This window comes from Cnephaeus nilssonii, assembly GCF_951640355.1.
Source record: "Cnephaeus nilssonii genome assembly, chromosome: 11".
In the NCBI taxonomy this organism is placed as follows: domain Eukaryota; kingdom Metazoa; phylum Chordata; class Mammalia; order Chiroptera; family Vespertilionidae; genus Cnephaeus; species Cnephaeus nilssonii.
In genome coordinates this window covers 22,432,113-22,452,993 of record NC_137082.1, presented here as the reverse complement: position 1 = coordinate 22,452,993, position 20,881 = coordinate 22,432,113, and the positions used below count along the sequence as shown (strand labels likewise).

The window sequence follows — 20,881 nt, the reverse complement described above, 5'->3', positions numbered from 1 at the left end:
TTTCTTTCTTGAGTTCCAGCTGTGATTTTCATGTTAAGTGTAATGTGCAAATTTGCTGAAATGTCTCCTTTTTTTCAACATTTGAGAACATTATCCGTAATCATTAAATGGTTTGTCTGCCTCTTTGTCTTCCAGACAAGTTCTATGTTATCATTTAATTCAAACTATCAAGGCTGTTGTGTGTTTTTTCTCAAATATTTGTAGCTAGATTCAAGAAATGTGCAGTCTTGCTAACCTGAACTACCGAATAAGGGGCCAGCATGAATTTGCAAAATGTTGACATTAAAACTATTTCAAATAAATATCATCTTATGTCCTTCAAATTCTTATGGGAATGAGCATTTTCTAAGAAACTGTTAGCAAGTAAAGATCTTGTGTTCTTTTAAAAAAACAAATTTAATTAACATGATTTTATGCAAATCAATGCTATAAACATGCTCTAAAACAGTAGGTTCAATTAAATAGGCTATAAACATCCTCAATTAGTTTTACCTTCTTAATTTACACAGCAAAATCATTCATCATAAATAGTGCTAATTCCTCTCAGACTAAATTATTATAAAACCCGATGAATAAAATGTTATTGCTTTTCTCTCAAGCCTTTTTATTTTCATTTGAGAGTAATTGTAAGAGGAGAGGGACTCTCAGAGGAATTGTTTGTGAGTAGGAAAATGAAAGTGTATCTTGGTTTCTGAAAGCCTTTTGGAAATTTCCTAATACCTATTATAGTTTTAACAAGGAAATAGCCCTACTCTTGACAGTGACAGAAATTACAGCCCAGCCAAATTTCAACTAGCAGGGATGTTTTTGCAAATGTGGAAATTGGCCCTGTAGGTTCAACAAAGCCAAGGAAGCATAACAACTCAACAAGCTATGCCAATAATTTTCACAAGTAGACTTACCAGCAAGGTAATACCTGGGATAATTGACCAAAATTAGAACTCATACAATTTTAGAATTTGTAGGTTATCTAATTTTAGAATTTATAGATTATCTTCCCTCCACCCTCACAAATACCATATACATGAAGTCTAGAGATATTTTAATGACTTGCCAATCAGTGTTCATGCAGTCACTAGGTTGAGAAGTCAAGACTAGACACTAGTTATCCTGAGTCTCACTGAAGAGCACTATGCCATATTGTTCATAGCTATCAATAGAGACCAACTACATCAGGGCTCACCAAACTGCCCCCTGTTTTCACACTGACTGCAAGTTACAAATAATTTTTAGTGTTAAATAGCTTAAGAATAAAAATAAGAATAATATTTTGTAACATGTGAAATTTTATGGAATTCAAATGTTAGTATGCATAAATAAAGTTTTATTGGAACACAGCTACACCCATTATTTTGTGGATTATCTATGGCTGCTTTGACTTTATTGATTCTTTAAATACATTTTTATTGATTTTTTTAGAGAGAGGAAGAGAGAGGGAGGGAGAGAAAAATATCTATTCAAAATGATGGGCTGCCTCATGCAGGCCTCCCACTAGGGGATCCAGCCCCCAACTGGGGTATGTGCTCTGACCTGGAATCAAACAGCCAACCTTTTGGTGTACGGGACAACACCCACCCAACTGAGACACACCAGCCAGGGCTGGCTGCTTTGACTTTATAATGGCAGAGTTGAATCATTGCAACAGAAACCACATGGCCCACAAAGCCCAAAGTACTTTGTGTCTGGCCCTCTATAAAATGTCTTCTGATATAGACAAGTACTCACTATCATAGCAACTTGGGAAGAAGAATCCTATATATTTAATATCATCGTCCAGATTTCCAAATCCATTGCATATCAGCACACATCAAACTTTAGTCTCCTTTACTTTAGACTGAAAATCCTGTCACATCCAAATATACTAAGGATATAGATTAACTTTCATTGACATAGACACCTGGGTATATCCTTGAAAGCCACTGATAATAACTTGAGGAAAACCAAGAACATTGTCAAGGTCTACTGCTAGCTTCACACATTCAGGTGATTAACTGTGGGAATGGGAGCATTTGGGATGGCAAAAATACTACTTGACATAAATGTGATACCCATTTATTTCATACACTCTTGATAAAGCCATTTTTTTTTTATCATTTTGGCATTTGTGTTTCTTTTAATACGGAGGACATAACCTAGATACAACTTTTCACCTGGTGTTGACTAACAGAATTAAGAAGATTTGAGTTGCAGAATCAAGGAATTTATCCAGGCTTCTATTTTTTTCTACCTATTTCACATGTCTTTCCTACTCCTTCAGGGCAAAAACCTGTTTATATTTTCTTGAACTCTATACCATCTGGACACCCTATGTATTGTGGGTATATTTAATAATCCAAGAAGGACTAGGATAAGCTCCAGAAGTAAAAAGTGAGGATTGAAAGACTACATAGGAGCCTATAAATTAATTTCCATCAATGCTACCAGGTAGAACTTACCCATTTCATTATGCACCATGTCCAGACTTAATTCTCTGCTCTTTCATGGAAGTAAAATAGAGAATGGAATCACAACTGAGACAAGATCCCTATTGTTTAATCGAACTTCCTTTTATAAAGGAGTAAACCAAAGTCCAAAAAATATCAATAACTTCCCCAAGGTCACATAGCTAATGAATGAAAAGGCCAGGTGGGTCACAAACTCAGGTGAAAAAGAAGTGTTCAAGTTGTTGTTGTTTTAATCAAGTTAAAGTTAACTGTAAGCCTGAATCTAGCTGTTCTATTTTTAGGCCATATTGGGGCTCCCATTCATCAAGACAGAACAAATGTTCTAGAATATTATGCAGCTCCCAGACATCAAGGATGTCTCCCTGGTCTTTGCTCCCCTGTTGAGAGGCCCACTGTTTCAGTGAACACAATCCGTGTGATCCAGCAGTCCAGGTACTTTTATCCCATGGTGAGGGCTGAGGAGTGGCTGGTGTGGATAGAAAGTCCAATGTCCAGCATTCAAGCTACTCTAATGTACCTTGCAGCTGTCCCCAGGCAGCTACCACCAAGAAATGCACAAGTATCCACTGACCCCAGACTTGATCAAATCCCCCTTACCTTCTCTGTTTCTCAGGTACTCTAATTTCTCTCCTTTGAGTACACTTAATATAACTCCTTCAATTCATGTAAGCTTTTTCCAGAGATAGGAAAGAAACAATTTTTACTTTGGCCGCTATATCAAGAATTTTTCCAGAAACACAAGGCTAATAGTTTCCAGCTACCAAATAAATAAACTTGGGAGGAAAAAAAATAACAATTTAAGGAGAACGTGCATAAGTTATTATTTCAAATTATCCTATGATGTTCCTAGCAACAAATCTTTATATCTTTAGAAGCATACAGATGCTTAGCACCCCTTAGGCCAGACTTTGGAAAATGACATGGAATAGTGATGAAGAATTTATTCTATAGAGTCAGACATGCTGAATCTGAATCTTGGCTCTAGGCTTACTAATTGTGTAACCTTGGGAAAGTGAACTCTCACTCTCTTGTCTGTACAATTTGGATAATAGCAGAACTACCCTTAAAAAGTTGTGTGACAACTAACAAATCTTGAAATATTTTAGCATGGTAAGTTGACATGTTATTAAGTAGGTGGCCTGCACTTATTATCTGTATCCTATAGGCAACTGACATCACTTCTGTATCTGTTTCTATATATAACATAAATATATACATACATATATAAACATACATACATATATGTAATGTTTCATATATATGTGTGTGTGTGTGAGAGAGAGAGAGAGAGAGAGAGAGAGAGATATTTAAGGAAATGTAGTAAAATAATAACATTTGAGGAATTTGAGTGAAAAGTATCTAGAGATTATTGGTACTGTTCTTACAACTTTTTTGTAGGTCTGAAATTACATCAAAATAAAACATTATAAAAAATAGAAGAAGGATAAGAACATGAATTTATTGAGTATGGTGTCAGAGGTGAGGTAGACGTCATCATTTGGTCTACTAAAAATTATTCCAGTATTAGGATTATTTATGATAGGAAGGATCATAATGATTATATATCCATGCCTCACTTAAGGTTTTTGTTTGTATCAGATTCTAATGATCTACTAATGCTTTAAACTGGCAAGGGGTGGTAAATGGTTTGTTTAAAATGAAGGCCTGGATAGGTGGGCAGATTAAAAACTGTCTCTTCTATTTCAACAGGATAGAAGGACTCTTAAGCCAGCAAAAGCTGCCTATGTGCAGTATGAAAGTATGTTATAGATCTACTGTAGACATCACATGTGGCTTTTTTTCACACTTGTTCTGCATGTCTACAGGAAAACAAACCTACTAAAGAGGTATCATAGCTCTATAACCCCCATTAGACTGGGCACAGTGGAATAAGGAGGAAAGCAAAGCATTCTAAGAGTTTTGGGGTGATGAGCTGGAAGGTAGAATGTTTTAGGTAGAAAGATTGATGATGGTGTTAATGCAGGAATCACCAGTTCAAGCAAAGTGGCTTAGAGGCATGATCATTACAGCACAACAGGAACAGCCAGATGAGCCAGCTGGCAGGTTTCCATGATAAATAATAGCCTGCTCCTAGGTCAAATCTAAGGAACAGCCTACAAACAGGATACTCTAGACAAAAAGTGACCACAACCACAGTGTGAAAAACAGTCCTCCCATGTGCCACTCAGGAAGAATGGGTGATTGTGAAACAAGATGGTTAATAACACCCACACTCTTTATTATTGAACAGTGTCAATATGAAGGCCTGCAATCTATATGTTATACCTGAAATGTTTTAGTCAATAAATGTCAGTAAAAATCCAGGAGCAGTGTATCATCCATAAATACAATATAGGTATTTTTTCCCTGAATCTGATTTTTTATTTATTTGACTGATAGTTGCAAACCCAGTATCTGGCCCATGAAATAATGCTAAGAGAGCTGGCAAGAGGATACACCCAGCTTGTATTTATTCTTTTATTCAGTATCCCATTGGATAAATGAACGTTCAGGATGAGAATAAGTGTCCATATATGTACAACATAGCAATTGTCACTACCAATTTATGACTGTTATTGACCTTCAGGGATTAAAGACAAAAGTTAGAGAGAGAAAAGGAAATAAAAATTACTGTGAATTTATCTTTACCTTCATTTAGGACAATAGATGTATTATCAGTGGGGAGAGGTCCTCATCCCCACCTGCTGCTAGTGGGAGTGGGATTCTTGCAATATCCAGAGAAAATGAATTTTCAGAGACTCACATGGGAGGATGAAATATTGTAGAAAGCTTTATTTCTGTGAAATTAAACCCCTGAGAATCCCTGGTCCCATTTCCCTTTGTCCCCCTGTAGAAGAGTATAGCTATAGCTTCAATAAAGCTAGAATCAAAGCCGGTGTCCAGAAATTTTGTTCCACATTAGAGTAGTGTCCAGTCCAGCATCAGGCTAGCTTAGTTTGTGTTCCCAGTCGCAGTTCATCAGTCCATTGCTGTGGGATCCACGTGCCACATGGCTATGTGGCTATGGAAATAACATGGACAGGAGCAAAGCCAAAGGAGCCAGAGAACAAGAGCCAAGAGAGCAAGCTCCTTTGTTTAGGAGATTATGTACTCCCAAATTTCCATGGGCTTGCAGTGGCCCTGTCCATTCTGGCCAATAGTTTCTGCTCCAAGGTTTGACTGACAGGCACCCTTCCTGTGTCACCACAACTTTACTGTGCATGTTTCCATCTCCCCTTTGTTGGACCCCTTCCCCCAGTGATCTGCAGGGAAAGGGCAGGTGATTACCTGCAGAGTGCAAAATTGCAGCTTCCTGGTGAAGCTGCCCAAATGGCTATGCTTATAATGTCTGGCTTTCCCCTTTGCTCCTTTCCTAATTAGCTCCTTTCCTAGCTAATTATAATGCTATCAGCTGTGTTTTCTTGGGATTAAAAAATGCTCATATTTATATACAGACGAAATGTTGAATATAATTTCTAGAAGTACTCAGGTACTCAACCACCTACCATAATTTGGCATGACCCAGGCACCTCAATTCAATAGAAGTGCATGGACTGAATATTTGTGGAAAGCAAACTAGTTACGTTTCTAGTGACTCCTTTGTTTTCCCAAGGTATTCCTACATTTTTATTTATTGAATATGAAGAACAGGAGAAGGAAATCAGTAGTCAATTAATGCAAATAATCCACACTTTTTATTATTTAATTACAAACTCTACCCCACCCCAGACCAACCCAGGCTAACTTTGAAAGGCATGACTTCTTGAATAATAAAATGGCCAACCATTCTGGGAATCTTTCAAATCTGTTTATGAAATTTGAGCTATGAACACTAAACAAAGAAATTCTATGATAATTGGGTTTGAGATTGGGGACTGTTGTTTCAACACATGAAAGTAAGCCTGTAGATTCACAACCACTCATAACGCAGGTGTGAGGCATCTGGTTATAGAAATTTGTATATTTAAACATTACTTGACTAACCACGTCACCACTGGCTTGCATCTGGAGGCCACATATAGACACTGCATTTCCTCTCATCTCCATCTTGGCAATTTTTCAGGATGTCCTTAGATACACCCATTTCTCATTAGTTGGCTGTTTGGTTGGCTGTTCGGTTGCTTACAACACTTCCTACATTATTCTAAGAAGTTTTAGTGAGGCAACTGTAATACATAAACCCCTGAAATGTCAGATTTGGGAAAGATAAAGGTGGAGTTCACAAAGATTCATTATAAACTCCTACTCACTCCTACTCTAGTTCTGGGTGACTAGACCAGGACACTGCTGTCCCCTCACCCTCTAGGCAGGAAAGTGTCTTGGGGAAAGTTTCAAAGTTCAGATATAGGTATTTTCAAGCTGGTGCTCACTGCCCAGCCACCTTGTTGCCCTAGCATCACATGGTTCTTGACCTTCTTCCCTGCACCATCACCTCCTCTAGGCTCAGTTCTATCTTCATTCTCCATCAAAAGACAGCATGCAATTCTACCAGTACTGTGTGTCAGTGCTGCACTAGGCACCGTGGCTGCCAAGAGGAACATTTCAAACACAGTATCTGTATCCTGAGGGCTCTTTCTGTAACAAAGAAGATGGCCCTGTGGACATCCTCAGTTCAATTGAAAGGCTATAAGCATTATGCGGTGAAGCTTATGCAATCTTAGAAGAGAAAATGACCAAGTTTACCTGGGGAAGCTGAGAATGGAATCCCAAAAAGAGGTCATGTTGTGTGGATCTCAAAGAGTGAGTGGGAGCTGCAAGAAAATAGATGTGGAGGAAAGAGCACTCCCCATGTCAGGGAAACCTACAACAGTGCCTCTCCCAGCCTCTCTGGAAATTGCAAGTCCACTCAGCTGTTTTGTGAAAAAGCTGGAGCCAGAACTCAAAGTCTTCCTGTGTCCAGGCCAATGGTCTTTTCACTACTTATTCCTGGGGCCATTGCTTTTGGGATGCAGTCTCTGTTAGGTAAAAACAAATCTGACAAATGATTATGTGACTGCATTTTTTTTTCTCTTTTTATTTAATATATCTTTGATGATGAAAAGGTTTTAAATTACAATTTAAAGTTTTAACGTTTTCCCTCAAATCTTGAGCAAAATTGACTGCCGAAATACGTGTTTTACTATGGTTTCTGACAATTGAAAAACAGATGAATTCTGCTTTGAAAAGAAAGACCACCAGTTATCTGTTAGATGATAGTGTGACTTCTCATAAAAGATAAAGATCGGACATCAAATTTTAGCTTCCATATTAAATGCAAAGTAAAACTTTGAACCATTCAGTGCTTTCCTAGAGTTTAACGCTTCACCATTTTAGCACAATAAGCAAGATAATTTACCAATTTAAATTAAAGTCTGATAACACATTATGTTTACTAAAATATGTTAATCATTAGGTTAAAAGAAGTATGTTTATAATAGTTCTGAATATGCTAACAATATAGCTCTAACTTAAATTTGAGTTAAATCTGGCTTCTACATCCCAAGGATGCAAATTGCAGCATCTCTCCACTTGCCCATTTTTCTATTCTGTTAAGTGTATCATCTAGTGCAGTACTGCCCAATAAAAATATAATGCAAGACACCTATAATTTAAATTTTATAGTAAAAATTTTAAAACATTAAAAAGTTTTAAAAAACAGGTAAACTCAACTTTATATTTTCTACCCAATATATCCAACATATTATGACTTAAACATGTAATCAATATAAAAATATTAATAAGCCATTTTACATTATTTTTATTGTTGAGCTAAGCCCTAAAAATGGTGTATATTTTATGCTTATAGCACATCTCAATTCAGACACTACACTTTCATAGAATAAAGTGAAATAAGTAGAATGTAACCCTATCGAAATATGAAGTTGTGTTGAGTAGTAAATATTTTATAGTGCCTCAGTTTAAAAATTTAAATTAAGTTAACTAAAATTTAAAACTCAGTTTCTCTATTGCACTAACTACTTGTAGCTAGAGGCTACCATATGGGACTGCCGATCTAGAAGTTAGAGTGGTGACAAAAAAAATAATATGGGAGCATTGGGTTTGCTCTCAGTAAGGCATGAGGGGATTATGTAGAGAAAGGGGTCAGAAAGTAAGCATATAAAAGATACCAAAGTGGTAAAAATGTGAACTTTGGAGTTTAACTAGATTACCTCTGTTGCTTTTTTTCTGTGACCTCTTTACACTTTAGCTTTCTTATCTGTAAAGTAATAATACCTGGATTCCTGGGCTATTAAGATTAAATGAGATAACCTAAATAGTGGGCTTTGAAATCTAGCACATCCCAAAGGTTCAATAAATTATAACTAGATTTATTAGTATTTATGGAATATGTTTACATGTGAGTGTGGGGAACCTCTGAGGGGTTAACATTTAATCAGTTATTTGTGAGATGTAGGGTATGGAGAGAAAAATTGTGGAATGAATTTTTGTAGTTTTTATTGCATCATAAGGTATTTATATAAAAAGTACACCAATCACAAGTATTTAGCTCAATGGATTTTCACAAAGCAAACATACCCATGTGACTAGCACCCAGATCTAGAAATAAAACACTTAAAGAATCCCAAAGCTCTTCTCATGCTCCTAGTAAAAGAAACCACCACCCTGACTTCCAACATAATAGGTCAGTTTTATCTGTTTGTAAATTTTATATAAATGGACTCATACAACCTGTATGATTATATAAGTATCTGACTTATTTCACTCAATCACTAATTTGTGTGATTTTTTTAAGTTGTTGTGTTGTACAGTAATTTGTTCTTTCTCGTTGCTGTGTTGAATTTGATTACATAGATATTCCCACAATACATCTATCCATTCTGTAGTAGATAGACATTTGGGTTGTTTCTGTATGGGGACTACATAGTAAATATACCTGCTATGCATCACCAAGATATATAGATAAATTTTGGTGATGGGTATGTACTGGAATTTGAGATTTAATTCTTAGACTTTTTGTGAAAGAGAAGACTCACTCATCCTATTATTTTGTGTGCAGGAACCTTGGATAAGCATAAAGAGTTGGAGGACCTTGTGGCTCAGTTCCTGAATGTAGAAGCAGCCATGGTCTTTGGGATGGGATTTGCAACTAACTCAATGAATATTCCTGCATTAGTTGGAAAGGTGAGAATTTGTTAACATAATTGTCTTCTGCTGTATTTTTCCTAAGAATTATAACTGAGAAGGCCCTTTGTTAGAGATATAGCTCAGAAGTTCTTTTTCTGAGGAAAAGCCTAATGGATGTCCAGCTTTTAAAATAAATGTACTAGCTTAGTCCAGCAAATCTCTTCATCATTATAGTCTGGTTATAGAATTGCAGCCCCCGATGTGAGTCAAATTTCATCTTTCATGCAAAATGAGTTTATTTCTTAGCAAAATCAATTAAATTTGTAGGCTCCCAACTCATCATCTATAATGTAGACAACACTTATTAAGCATTTATTTGAACAAAACATTTTGTTTGTACCATTCATTCATTTATTCATTCACTCAATAAATACCTGATTGAGAATCGACTATGTCCTGTTGTGAGGCAAGATACAAGACATACAAAGATGAACAAGACTTGTGCCTTGTAATTTCATGTAATTTACATTCTAATGGAGAAACAACACACCAAATAAAGTAGGATGACTAACACAGAGAAGGCATGTATATACATGGGGAAGGACAAAAAGTTGCCTTCAAACTCTTCTTGAGAAAGCTCATTCAAAGTGGGTGAAATGAGAATCTTTTACTTATCTGTTAAGATAGATAAGTTATTGCCTTAAGACAAGAAAGAGGAAACAGCATGGGTAAAGGCCTAGGTTGGGAAGAACTAGAGTATAGGGTAGTGGATGGAGAAAGGACCATAGATGATGGCAGATGCCAAATTGCAAAGTCTTGCAGTGTAAATCATGTGCAAGTTTTAAAATTCTTCCTGAGAAAAAATGGGGAGTAGGTTGGTTCATTTTAAGTAAAATCAAGTGCCATAACCAGATTTATGTTTTTTAAGAAATCTGACTCATGACAACTAAATGTAATGTATAGTCTTTGATTGGATCATGTATTTTAAAAAAATAGAAGGAAAAAGAATATCTGTAAAAGGCATAAAACAGTATTAGGACAGTTGGGGAAACATCATTTTGAGCTATATATTACATAATATATAAATGTTTAATTTCTTGGGTGTGATGATTACATTGTGATTTTGTAGGAGAATGTTCTTGTTCTTCATAAAAACATGCTGAAGAACTTCAGGGTGAGGTATCATGAGGTTTACAAGTAACTTTCAAATGTTCACCAAAAAAATAATAAATGTGCACACATGTCTGGAGTATAGAGTATAGGAATGTTGCTGGCTCTTGCCTCAAAAACTCAAAACATGTTTTGTATGAAGTTTTCCAAAATATAAGGAAGAACTCACAGATTCTGAGTGGCCATGGAAGACAAATTGGCCACCATAGTTTGTCTCTGCATTTTGGGTATGGTTGAGCAATTTCAAAATTTAAAATGTTTTCATTCAAAAGGAAAAATAATTTTATAAGTTATAATTTATAAGCAGTAAATTAGATTGGGCTTTTCCACATGCCTCAGACTGAATTGCCATTCATACTTTTCCAAATGCAATATTTTTAACTCAAGCAGTGATGCTCTTATTGCATGAATGTCAGTACAGTGAAGAATGAAAAAGAAAAGACCCTGCCTTTCAAAAGGAAACACCAAAACTGTCCCAAATAATCCAACATGGGATTGAAGGGCCCCAGCAAGTCCCCAACCCACTCAAAAGTGTATCAGTTTTCCTGTCAAACATCAATTCTTTACACAATAGCTGTTGCTGAACCAAGATCTTAAATGACCTTTTCTGCTGAAAATTAAGTGTAAGTGACTAAGGATGTAATCCCTTAAAACAACCCCCAACTCCATCAGCTAATTGCTGAATAGTATTTTATTCATAAAGACACCAGATTAAAGTTTTGGGCTTTTAAAACTGCAGTGAGTGCATGAGTCTATGTTTCAAGTCTCAAAATATTTTACTGTTCCCACATGTTGTTTTTCCTTAACTTTATTTATTGACCTGTATCATATGTGTGTTTTTTTCTAAACAGGGATGCCTCATCTTAAGTGATGAGTTAAACCACGCATCTCTTGTGCTTGGGGCCCGACTCTCAGGTGCAACCATAAGGATCTTCAAACACAACAGTGAGTATCAATATATTTATCCAACATGTACCACTTGTTTCTAGAACGTAAAAATAATTGATGGGGCTTTGTCCTTGCTCTTCAAACCTGGAGCTTAGCCTAACAAAACACAATTGTGTTTATATTCACTACTGGCTTGTTAACCTCTGCTGACCCAGAACAAATGGTTGAAGTGCACTAAACACTCGAATTGTTAAGTGCAACCCAAACACATTAGTGTCACTGTTATTAGTGGTCTTGCAATATGGCCTCTGAAGACATGACTGATCTCTTAGAACTACCATTTAATTATCAGGAGTGTTATAACTCTTTCTTTTCTATTACTCTGCCTTGGGAAATTTGAAGACTTGTTTAAGTTGTATGTTATAATCAGGTAAAAAGTCATCTTCCTTAGCAAAATGCTTCTTTTCACTATACTCATTCATTACAGTCTCAGACACCCTCCCCCCGACACACACACACACACACACACACACACACACACACACACACACAGTTTATTCAACTTGATTGAAATGCTCTTTCAGGCTCTGAGTTGTGTGGTTGGATGAGGAGGAAGAGGCAGAGGCTATTTACTCTTACAGACTGATGGGGCAGCCTGGGAAATATTGGGAAATACTTAAAAGAAGGTAGTGGGTGACACCTGTGTTCTATTGTCCAGCTGTGCCCCTGACTTGTTGCATCACCTTATGTAAATCCTTTAATCATTCATGTACTCAGTTTTCTCATCTGGAAAATAAGGGTGTTGAACTATCTGGTGTGCAAAGATCCCCCTGGTTCAGTTTCTGATTCTAATTCATTACTATGATCAGAATTTTCCTTTCTTTCATTGTGTGCACATGTGCACACACACACACACACTCACTCACACACACTCTTGTTTCCTCTCTCTTCCTTTTCACCATTTTTCTCTCCTGCTTCCCCCTCCTCTCTACTGTTTCCTTTTCCTCTTCCTTGACACTACCCTCCATGCTCCAAGGAAGTAACAAAGACTAAAGTGAGGAGAAGAAAAGTGATAGAGAACTGAGGGAGAATTGTTCCATTTGTTTTGTTCACCTCACAGAAATATCAAACCAAAGAACAATTGCCACATGCGAAGAAAAGCAAAAGAATGGAAGAGTTCTAAAGTGAATCTCCATTATAACTTGCAGTTTTTCTAATGAAAAGTCTCCTGCTTTCACTGAGTAGGATGAGGTCTGGCTATGCCTTTCCTGAACCACCTTCAGCAGCTGTGTGATTATGAGTACTCTGGGGTCCAGTTCAGAACCAGACCCTCTGGAAGAACCAGACTTGAGGTCCCTCCAACCTAGCCCAATTATGACAACCAAATCCATGGTAATTCAAAATATCTTGTCTCCATTTCTTTATTTTGCATCAAACAATCAATCTTGGTTAGTCGCTGATAAGCCAAGTTACATTCTTCCAGTTCTATTTCATTTACTATTGATCGTCACATCCAGACTCAAATTATGTTGACAGTGTTGAAAATTCATGCTTTGAGTAAACATCTTTTAGGAGTTCAAGAAATAAACTTATTAAGAGACCACAGAGTCCTAGCCAGTTTGGCTCAGTGGATAGAGCGTTGAAGGGTTGCAGGTCAAGAGTACTTCCCTCAGTTGCAGACTCGATTCCTGGCCCTGTCAGGGCATGTGTGGGAGGCAACCAGTTAATGTGTCTTTCACATCAATGTTTCTCTCTCTTTGTGTCTCCCCCCCCCCCTTCTGTTCTCTCTAAAAATCAATGGGAAAATATCCTCGGATGAGGATTAACAAAAGAGAGAGAAAGAGAGAGACCACAGAAAATGTCTTTAGTATTAGCACAATTATACCCTTTTGATTCTTTGGCATGATGAGTGATTGGTGATCAGAGATTTTCTCTACTTGGGGAAAGATAAAGAACAGCTGGCAAGTATTTGACTATAGTTCCATCCATATATATGGTTAAATGTAATAATCTTGTATAACCCCCTTCTGCATTGTCTCAAGATTGGTTTGTGTGCTTAAAAGAATACAGTAGAAAAGATGATATGTCACTCTTAAGATTATGTTCTAAAGACATTGTAGGCTTCTGCATCTCCGTTCTTGGATCACTTATGAGGACATTCAGGCAGCCAAGAACCATGGAAGGAGGACACCTTGACTGATCTCCTGCCAACATCTTCACTGCAGCCTCGCATATTTTATATGGCCAGAATACCCAGCTAAGATTCCCAAATTCCTAATTTGCAAAATCTACCAGATAATAAGTGTTTGTTGTTTTAAGCCTCTAAGTTCTGGGATAGTTTGTTACATAACAATAGATAACTTATATATATTCTCTGGCCACCATTGCCGGGGTAGAAGCTAAACACCCTAGCATGACTTTCTACTTCCTCCTTCTTTGAATCTAGAATGAATAGCTCATTCTAAAATGAATGGCTCGGCAGAACCTGAGTTCTTCAACCCAACTTTATTCACACAGCCAGTGGCAAAGAGCCAAAATAGGATGAAGTGGAAGACAAGCAATTCTTGGTCTACATGGGGACAAGAAACCCGAGAGCCTGCAGCACATAGGTCAGGGAGGGAAATACAATTTGTCTACTGCTTCTTGAGACACAGTTTCCCATGGCCAAAGAATGTCAGGCTTTGCCCACAATGTTAGCAGACCCTCTTTTGTGGGGAATGAGGCAGAAGTGGCTTGAAGTGCTTCTTTTCCTATTGGCTAATGCTAAAATATGGGGTAATCATCACCCACATTCCAGTTCCACAGAGTCATCAAAAAGTTTGTTCTTATCCTTGGATATATGGAATGGATGCCAACAATGTGAACATGTCATTGAAGATTTTTCCATATTTTTGTTCAAACACAAATATGAAATACAAATGATTAAGCCAAAACCATATAATGGGAACATTTTTAATCAGAGCCCTATGAAACAACTTTATTTTAAATATTCAAATAAAATGATGCAGTTCAGCCACAGATGAGTCCATTCGTTACAGCTACTCAGAAATTGCTCTCGTGTTGGTTCATTTCTCCCAGGAGCTGACCCTGAGACAAGGGTTTGGGTGCCAATCACTTATTCAGGAAGTGATCCCAGGAAGCACCAGCAGGTGAGCAGAGAATGGAGACAGAGAAGGAAAGGCAGCCAATCCTGGGCATGTTGTCAAGCAAGTTACCCCAACAGACAAGTGGAGCTCAGTCCTAGGAAACTATGGGAGGCTGTGTAGACATACTTCAGTGTTATTTCATCTCAGGGGGGAAGGGAGCTGGGCCATTTATCCACCAGTTCACACTTGAGAGCTGTCCCTACTCAGCCTGAGTTTGTTCCCACAGCCTGAAAAAAAATTCTTGGACCAAGAATGGCCTATCTTTGCAATTAGGAGCTGGGATGAGGGATATAGGCAGGGCATGTACAGCATATGCAAATGCTCTACTCTAGCTACTGCCAGGCCATATGTGGGACCCAGAGGGCTGTGAGTCTTTGTGTAAAAATCAGTCTATGGTTTTTCCTGTTAGTAGCCTGAATTTCAACCCAGATTGCTGACGTTGGCTTCTGAATTCCTCTGGCTCAGTGCTAAGAATATCTCCTTGAGTTTTCTACTGTGGGCAGCTTCAGTGAAATAGCCAATCGTTAGTTTGCTTTTGTGACTCATTGGGTGGCACAAAACAGGCTCTCCAGCATTGCACACCCTAAGCGAAGGCATCAGCTCCAACCAGGCACCAAGTTTGATCTCTACTAGGATTTTAGTGTATTTGAGGAAATGGGGCACTTGTTTGCCTTTGGTAAACACATACCCTAAACTGAGCATGCCAGGACCTCAAAACCTTGTATAAGTTTAACTCTCTAGAAAGATTTACATCTGCTGTTAGAAATTTGGATATATCAAGACTGAGTGATTTTTCCCCTGAATCTGCTCACTTTACTGGTAATTACATATAATCTGGATTCCAGAGCATGGTTTCTCAGACTTTCCAGTACAGAGGAGTCACTCGGGGTCTTGTTAAAATGCAGACTCTGTAGATCTTGGGTGTGGCCTGAGTTTCTGAATTTCTGACAAGTTTCCAGGTGACGCCAATGCTGTTGGTGCAGGACCACACAGGAAACAGCGAGGCTGTAGGCCATCTCTGTCCTCAAGTGAGCCACAAAGGGCTTTTTTAGCTAGCCCTGGAGAGGAGAAGCAGTATTTTCAGCTAAGGGAGTTGTCATGAGGTCAATGACCTGGTCAGGCCAAGAATTTGGAATGGTTTGCGGGGGGAAAGTGGAGAAGAAGAAGTGAGACTCTACGTAGAGGCATTTGATGGCCAAGAAGAGGAAGAACAAAGAGTGCAGTGTTACTGGGAAAACTCTGAGTCCTACCTCATCTGCACAAGGAAGGCTCATGAGGGCTATTTGAATTGAAGGTCAGACTTATAGAAATCACTTTGACTACTTTATAAGCCATGACCTTGAGTCAGAGCAGTTTGGTTCAAAGCATACAGCCAGCATTCATTCCACTTGTCCTTGCTGGCACCTTGACCCAAGATTCAGTATCCCAGCACTAACCTCTGAGCTTTCATGTTGTTTCCTGAGTTACATCTCACCTCCCTGTATTGACCCCATTCACTTAGAGATCCCATCTCAGTACTTTGTCTAATTCTACAGGCCCCTTCCTGAGAATCAAAGCCTTGCTTTCATGCTGCATTGAACCTGAGTGCATGGGGCACACTGTGCACATGCTTCCTGCTCTGCCTATTCTTCATCCCATTTCCCCAAGTCAGGATTGCAGATATGAACCCCCCTCCCCAAGGTACATAGACCCTGCCCTAGTACCTTCTCACTCTCCAACCCAGTCCAGGTCCGTGCTCCCAGCTGCCTTTTGCACTCTTCCAAGAAAATCATTTGCTTCATTGACCTACCAAAGGCAACACCTGTCCACATATTTACAGAGCCATCATCAGGAAAACCAGAACTACACAGTATTTGCCCAACCTGCTTTGCAAAATTTAAAGCACCAAATTTTCAATGCATCAGAAATGTCCTCATTGATCTTGTGAAAAAGAGACTCTATAAATGTGACTTTGAGGAAAACATTTGCTTTGCTTGCCAAAGCTGGCCATTATTATAATGTTTTCCACCAAAGGCTAAATAAGGGGCAGTCTTAAGAGTAAAAATAATTTCTGTATCATTGTTCACACTTATTTTAATTAGCTATTGCTTAATATTTCACATTTGGGTTCAATATTGAAGGATGAAACTGGATATCTCTGGAGAAATAAAAGGAAAGGGAGAAAAGATGGGGACCAAAGAATTTTAAAAAATAACAGGTAGCATTTCTTCACCATCCAACCATAATTTTACTGAAGCAATAGCTGTTGAGTGCTTATCGTTTGCAGACATGAATGTATTTTTGGCGCTCCGCCCATGGAATAGAACCAGAGGGTTTATCTAACTGCAGCTAGGGTAGGGTTTGTGGAGCTTTGAATGACAATGGATGGACCACCAACCACACTGGGCAGCATAGGAAAAGTGGAGGCTGACATTCATCCCAACTAGGACCAGGGGTCCTGGGTCCAGGGAGGGAAAAGGGCGTTGAGGGACGGGCAGTGAAGGAAGTGCTTATGTTTCAACACAAGCTCGGTTGCGTAAGAGAAGAGGAAGGAGGAAGCCTTGGCAGAAGAAACAGTGCCGTCCCTGTACAGCAAAGAAAGAGCAAAGCCAAATACCCAGTTCTTATCTTCTGGAAGACACTCTTCAAACCACACCCAACCTTTCTGCTTGGAAGACTGTGGCTGGCTTCTTTGTTTCCTTGTGCCCTCTTCACACAGATCTTATCTGCAGCTTTCCCAGATCCCAGAGGCTTGGAATTTGGGACAGGTCCAAGAACAAGCTCTCAGAGTATAGTTGTCACCCAAGCCTGGTTCTAGGTTTTGGCACAGAAGTTGGAGTACTCCGGGTATTTAGTAATTCAGTAGTCCAGTACCCATGCCTGGCTATGCACCGGATACCAGAATGTGGTCTCATGCTTTCATTTTTGATAGCTATACATTCAGTACCCACCCAGCCAGCTGGCTCCTCTCAGCCCTTCACAAACCAAGGGAAACAGCCTTGGTGAGCCAGACTTAGTGACCAATAATGTCTAAGGCATTGTTGATACTCAAGTTTGTGGTGATTACAAATCCACAGTGTGTGATTATAACTTTATAACCACGTTGCACAATAGCGCTGTGTATGTGCACCTTGATGGCATCAAATTTATTCTTTTAATTCCCATATCTCAGAGTTTTCTTTATACCCCAAACAAGAAAATGGTGGTTTTGGGGGGTTTGGGATTTGTTTCTGTTTTGGGGAGTTGTAGTTGTTGGTTTTATAAACCTTCTGGCATTAGTTTGCTCATCTGGAAAAACAGACACCTAATCGTTGTTCCCTACCTCTCAGAGATGCCATGAGGATTAACATAATGCAAGCATAAGTGCTCTAATAAACATCAGTGTTTAAAAGTCCCTTACAGATGTTAGTATGCGGCTTGCTAATACAGTAGAACCTCATAAGGCCTGCAGAACATAAGCTTCAATCTTCAGAACCCTCTGAGTCTGTGAGCCACAGGCTGGAGCATGATAGAGCGAGACCTTAAGAATTAGAGAAACCACCCAGATGCTAACTTGGGTCCAGAAGCCCATGCTAAGTGAAGTCATCCCTTTCTCTGTCTTGTTTCTGTGGTTCAAAGAGGTCAGTGTGTTTGTCCCCTGCAGGGGAAAAATGGCTGATTGCTTTTCCCTCTGCTCAAGGATTCCAAGGTGTGGACACCAGGGGTTCTGTGAAGTTCCACCAACAGCCTCTCCCCATGGAACTCTCTATTCACACCGAGCACAGGAGGCCCCTGCCAAGGGCCGGGACTCATCTGCCTTCCATCTGCAAAACGCATAAATCACATCCCAGCCACAAAAAGGCTTGTTTTCAGGTCCCTCTTGTTCTTAAAAAAAAAGGAGAGAAAGTTCTCTTCTCTTTAGCAGAATCCATTTTAAATTTAATCCTGAACTAAGTTATGTCTTTTTGATTGCATAAACAATACAAACATCTATTTATGTCCAGATTTTGAAAGTCTTAGATTATCCATTTTTATTTTTTTAATATGTTTTTATTGATTTCAGAGAAGAATGGAGAGGAAGAGAGAGAAACATCAATGATGAGAGAGAATCATTAATTGGTTGCCTCCTGAATGCTCCCCACTGGGGATTGAGCCACAATTCAGGAATGTGCCCTGACCAGAAATCTAACCGTGACCTGCTGCTTCATGGGTGGATGTTCAACCATTGAGCCACACCACGTGGTCTGACTATTCATTTTTAAATGACTGCTAAATTTGTTATCTTGGGTATGTTTTTATTACTTTGGCATTGGACCCATACTCATCGTGTCATTTCTGTACAAAACTTATAAATTTCAAGTCCCAGAAGAAAAAACACTAAGCAGGAGTACTCCTATTCATCATCTCTTCATTCTATTCAGAGAGAAACAGGCTTGTGGTAGATTATAGAAAAGAGGACTGGTTCCCCCAATCACCTTGGGTTCCTTCAACATCTTAACAGCAAAGCAAAAGTGAAAACAAGATGTCAGTGCAGGGGAAGGTTTATTATCCCTGAAGTTCTCAAAATGAGAAAGCTGCTTTTGGTTTCTTTGGCTGCCATCTAGTGGTGAATGACATAGTGCCAATAAAACACTACATCTGTGAAGATGGACTCTTCAAAGCAAAAGCAAAAACACAGTTAATTAAGTGAATATTATTGCAGACATGAGGCTTTTCTAATAAGTCATAGTTAGATCTAAAATGTCATTCACTTTCCTGTTTTCTGGTCTGTATTCTACTCCATGAAGAGACAAAGGATTCCATGATCATTCATGGATTTAGCACTAATACTGTGCACCAGGACCAGGGCTATAAGAATGAATAAAATAATGCCTCTGCCTTCCGTGGAGGAGAGACATGAAATCAAATAATGGGAAGCATGATGAGTGCTTTTTTAAAAGAATAAATGAGTCATCAGGGACACCAAGAAGAAAGAAAATCTGTATTATGGGCCAGAAGAAATTGAGTTGAGGCTGAGTGGTGTAAGTGGGAGTTCTCCTGACAGACTAGAGGGAAAAGCATAAAGAGGAGTTAGAGGCTAGATGTTGGGGGAAGCTGAGAGACCATGTCAGGGAGCTAAGCAGGGGCAAGGTCAGGAAGAGCCTTTGAGGTTGAATTTGGTAACTCCAGTAGTCCCCCCTACCCATGGTTTCACTTCCACAGCTTCAGTTACCCTCAGTAAAAAAATACCTTATGTAACTAGTTTCCCGCCCCCCCCCCCCCACAATTTTATTTCAAAGAAATACCTTGTGGCCTCATTGCGGGTGGCCCGGTTGCCGGTTGCCGTGTAGAAAAGTAAATGCACCAGCCGATGCATTCACCCAGCTGTGGGGGAAACCCGAAAGCAGAGATCCAACCACAGACTGGGGACTAAAAGACAAAGTTGAGGGCTCTCCGTTGAGATCAAGAATCTCAGCTACCTAGAGCCTGGACCAGTGATAAGCCTGTGAATACCTGCCTCTTGAGAGCTTGTGTGCAGTGGCTAAAACCAATGTTGACTGTGCTATGTTAGATTTATCTTTGCCAGGTTTCTCTTTGTGAGCATTTTAAATGGAATCTCTAATGCCTAGTGACCATTATATAACAGTCAGATCAGCAGTTCCATAGCATCCCTATCTTTTCCAATTAACATTGGATTCTAGGTCTAAAGTACTTCAGTCTCAGATCCTCAAAAAGGGAGAGCTTAGTGAGGCAAAGAAATATATAGTAATATAATGAGTATAAAAATACATGCACATAAACCTCACCTTTTTTTCTCTCTGGGATTTGCAGGTTAAACACATACAGATACACACACACACACACACACACACACACACACACACACACACAGCTGGGTTGGTAGGCAAATCTTTCCCAAGGGTCTGTCAACCAAAGCCCAGTCATCTACATCTGACTGCAGACAAATGAAAAGTCACTGCTAATTATATTTGACACCCAAAGTTAACAAGAAAAATCTAGCAGACATTCATCCTTCCTCCTTCTACGTCTCTGTGGAGAGTGATAAGGAGGGATAGCGGCTCTGACAGAAAAGGTAGTGGTTACAAATGTGGGTCAGGTACAGGACTTCCTTGGGTTCAAATCCTGGCTCTGCTCTTTATGATCATAGCAGACCTCTCCATGCCTCAGTTTTCTTCACCACAAAATGCAGATCCCTCCTCCTTAGGCTCG

General features: G+C 39.0%; 1 protein-coding gene across 1 annotated transcript in view; it reads left to right on the top strand.

Moving 5' to 3' along the window:
* Positions 1 to 20,881, top strand: part of SPTLC3 (serine palmitoyltransferase long chain base subunit 3) — a 131,293-nt gene that overhangs the window by 57,626 nt on the left and 52,786 nt on the right. The window contains exons 5-6 of the mRNA XM_079783757.1: positions 9,442 to 9,566; positions 11,531 to 11,624. Coding sequence (XP_079639883.1) covers positions 9,442 to 9,566; positions 11,531 to 11,624 — 219 coding nt within the window. The remainder of the gene's footprint in view (positions 1 to 9,441; positions 9,567 to 11,530; positions 11,625 to 20,881) is intronic.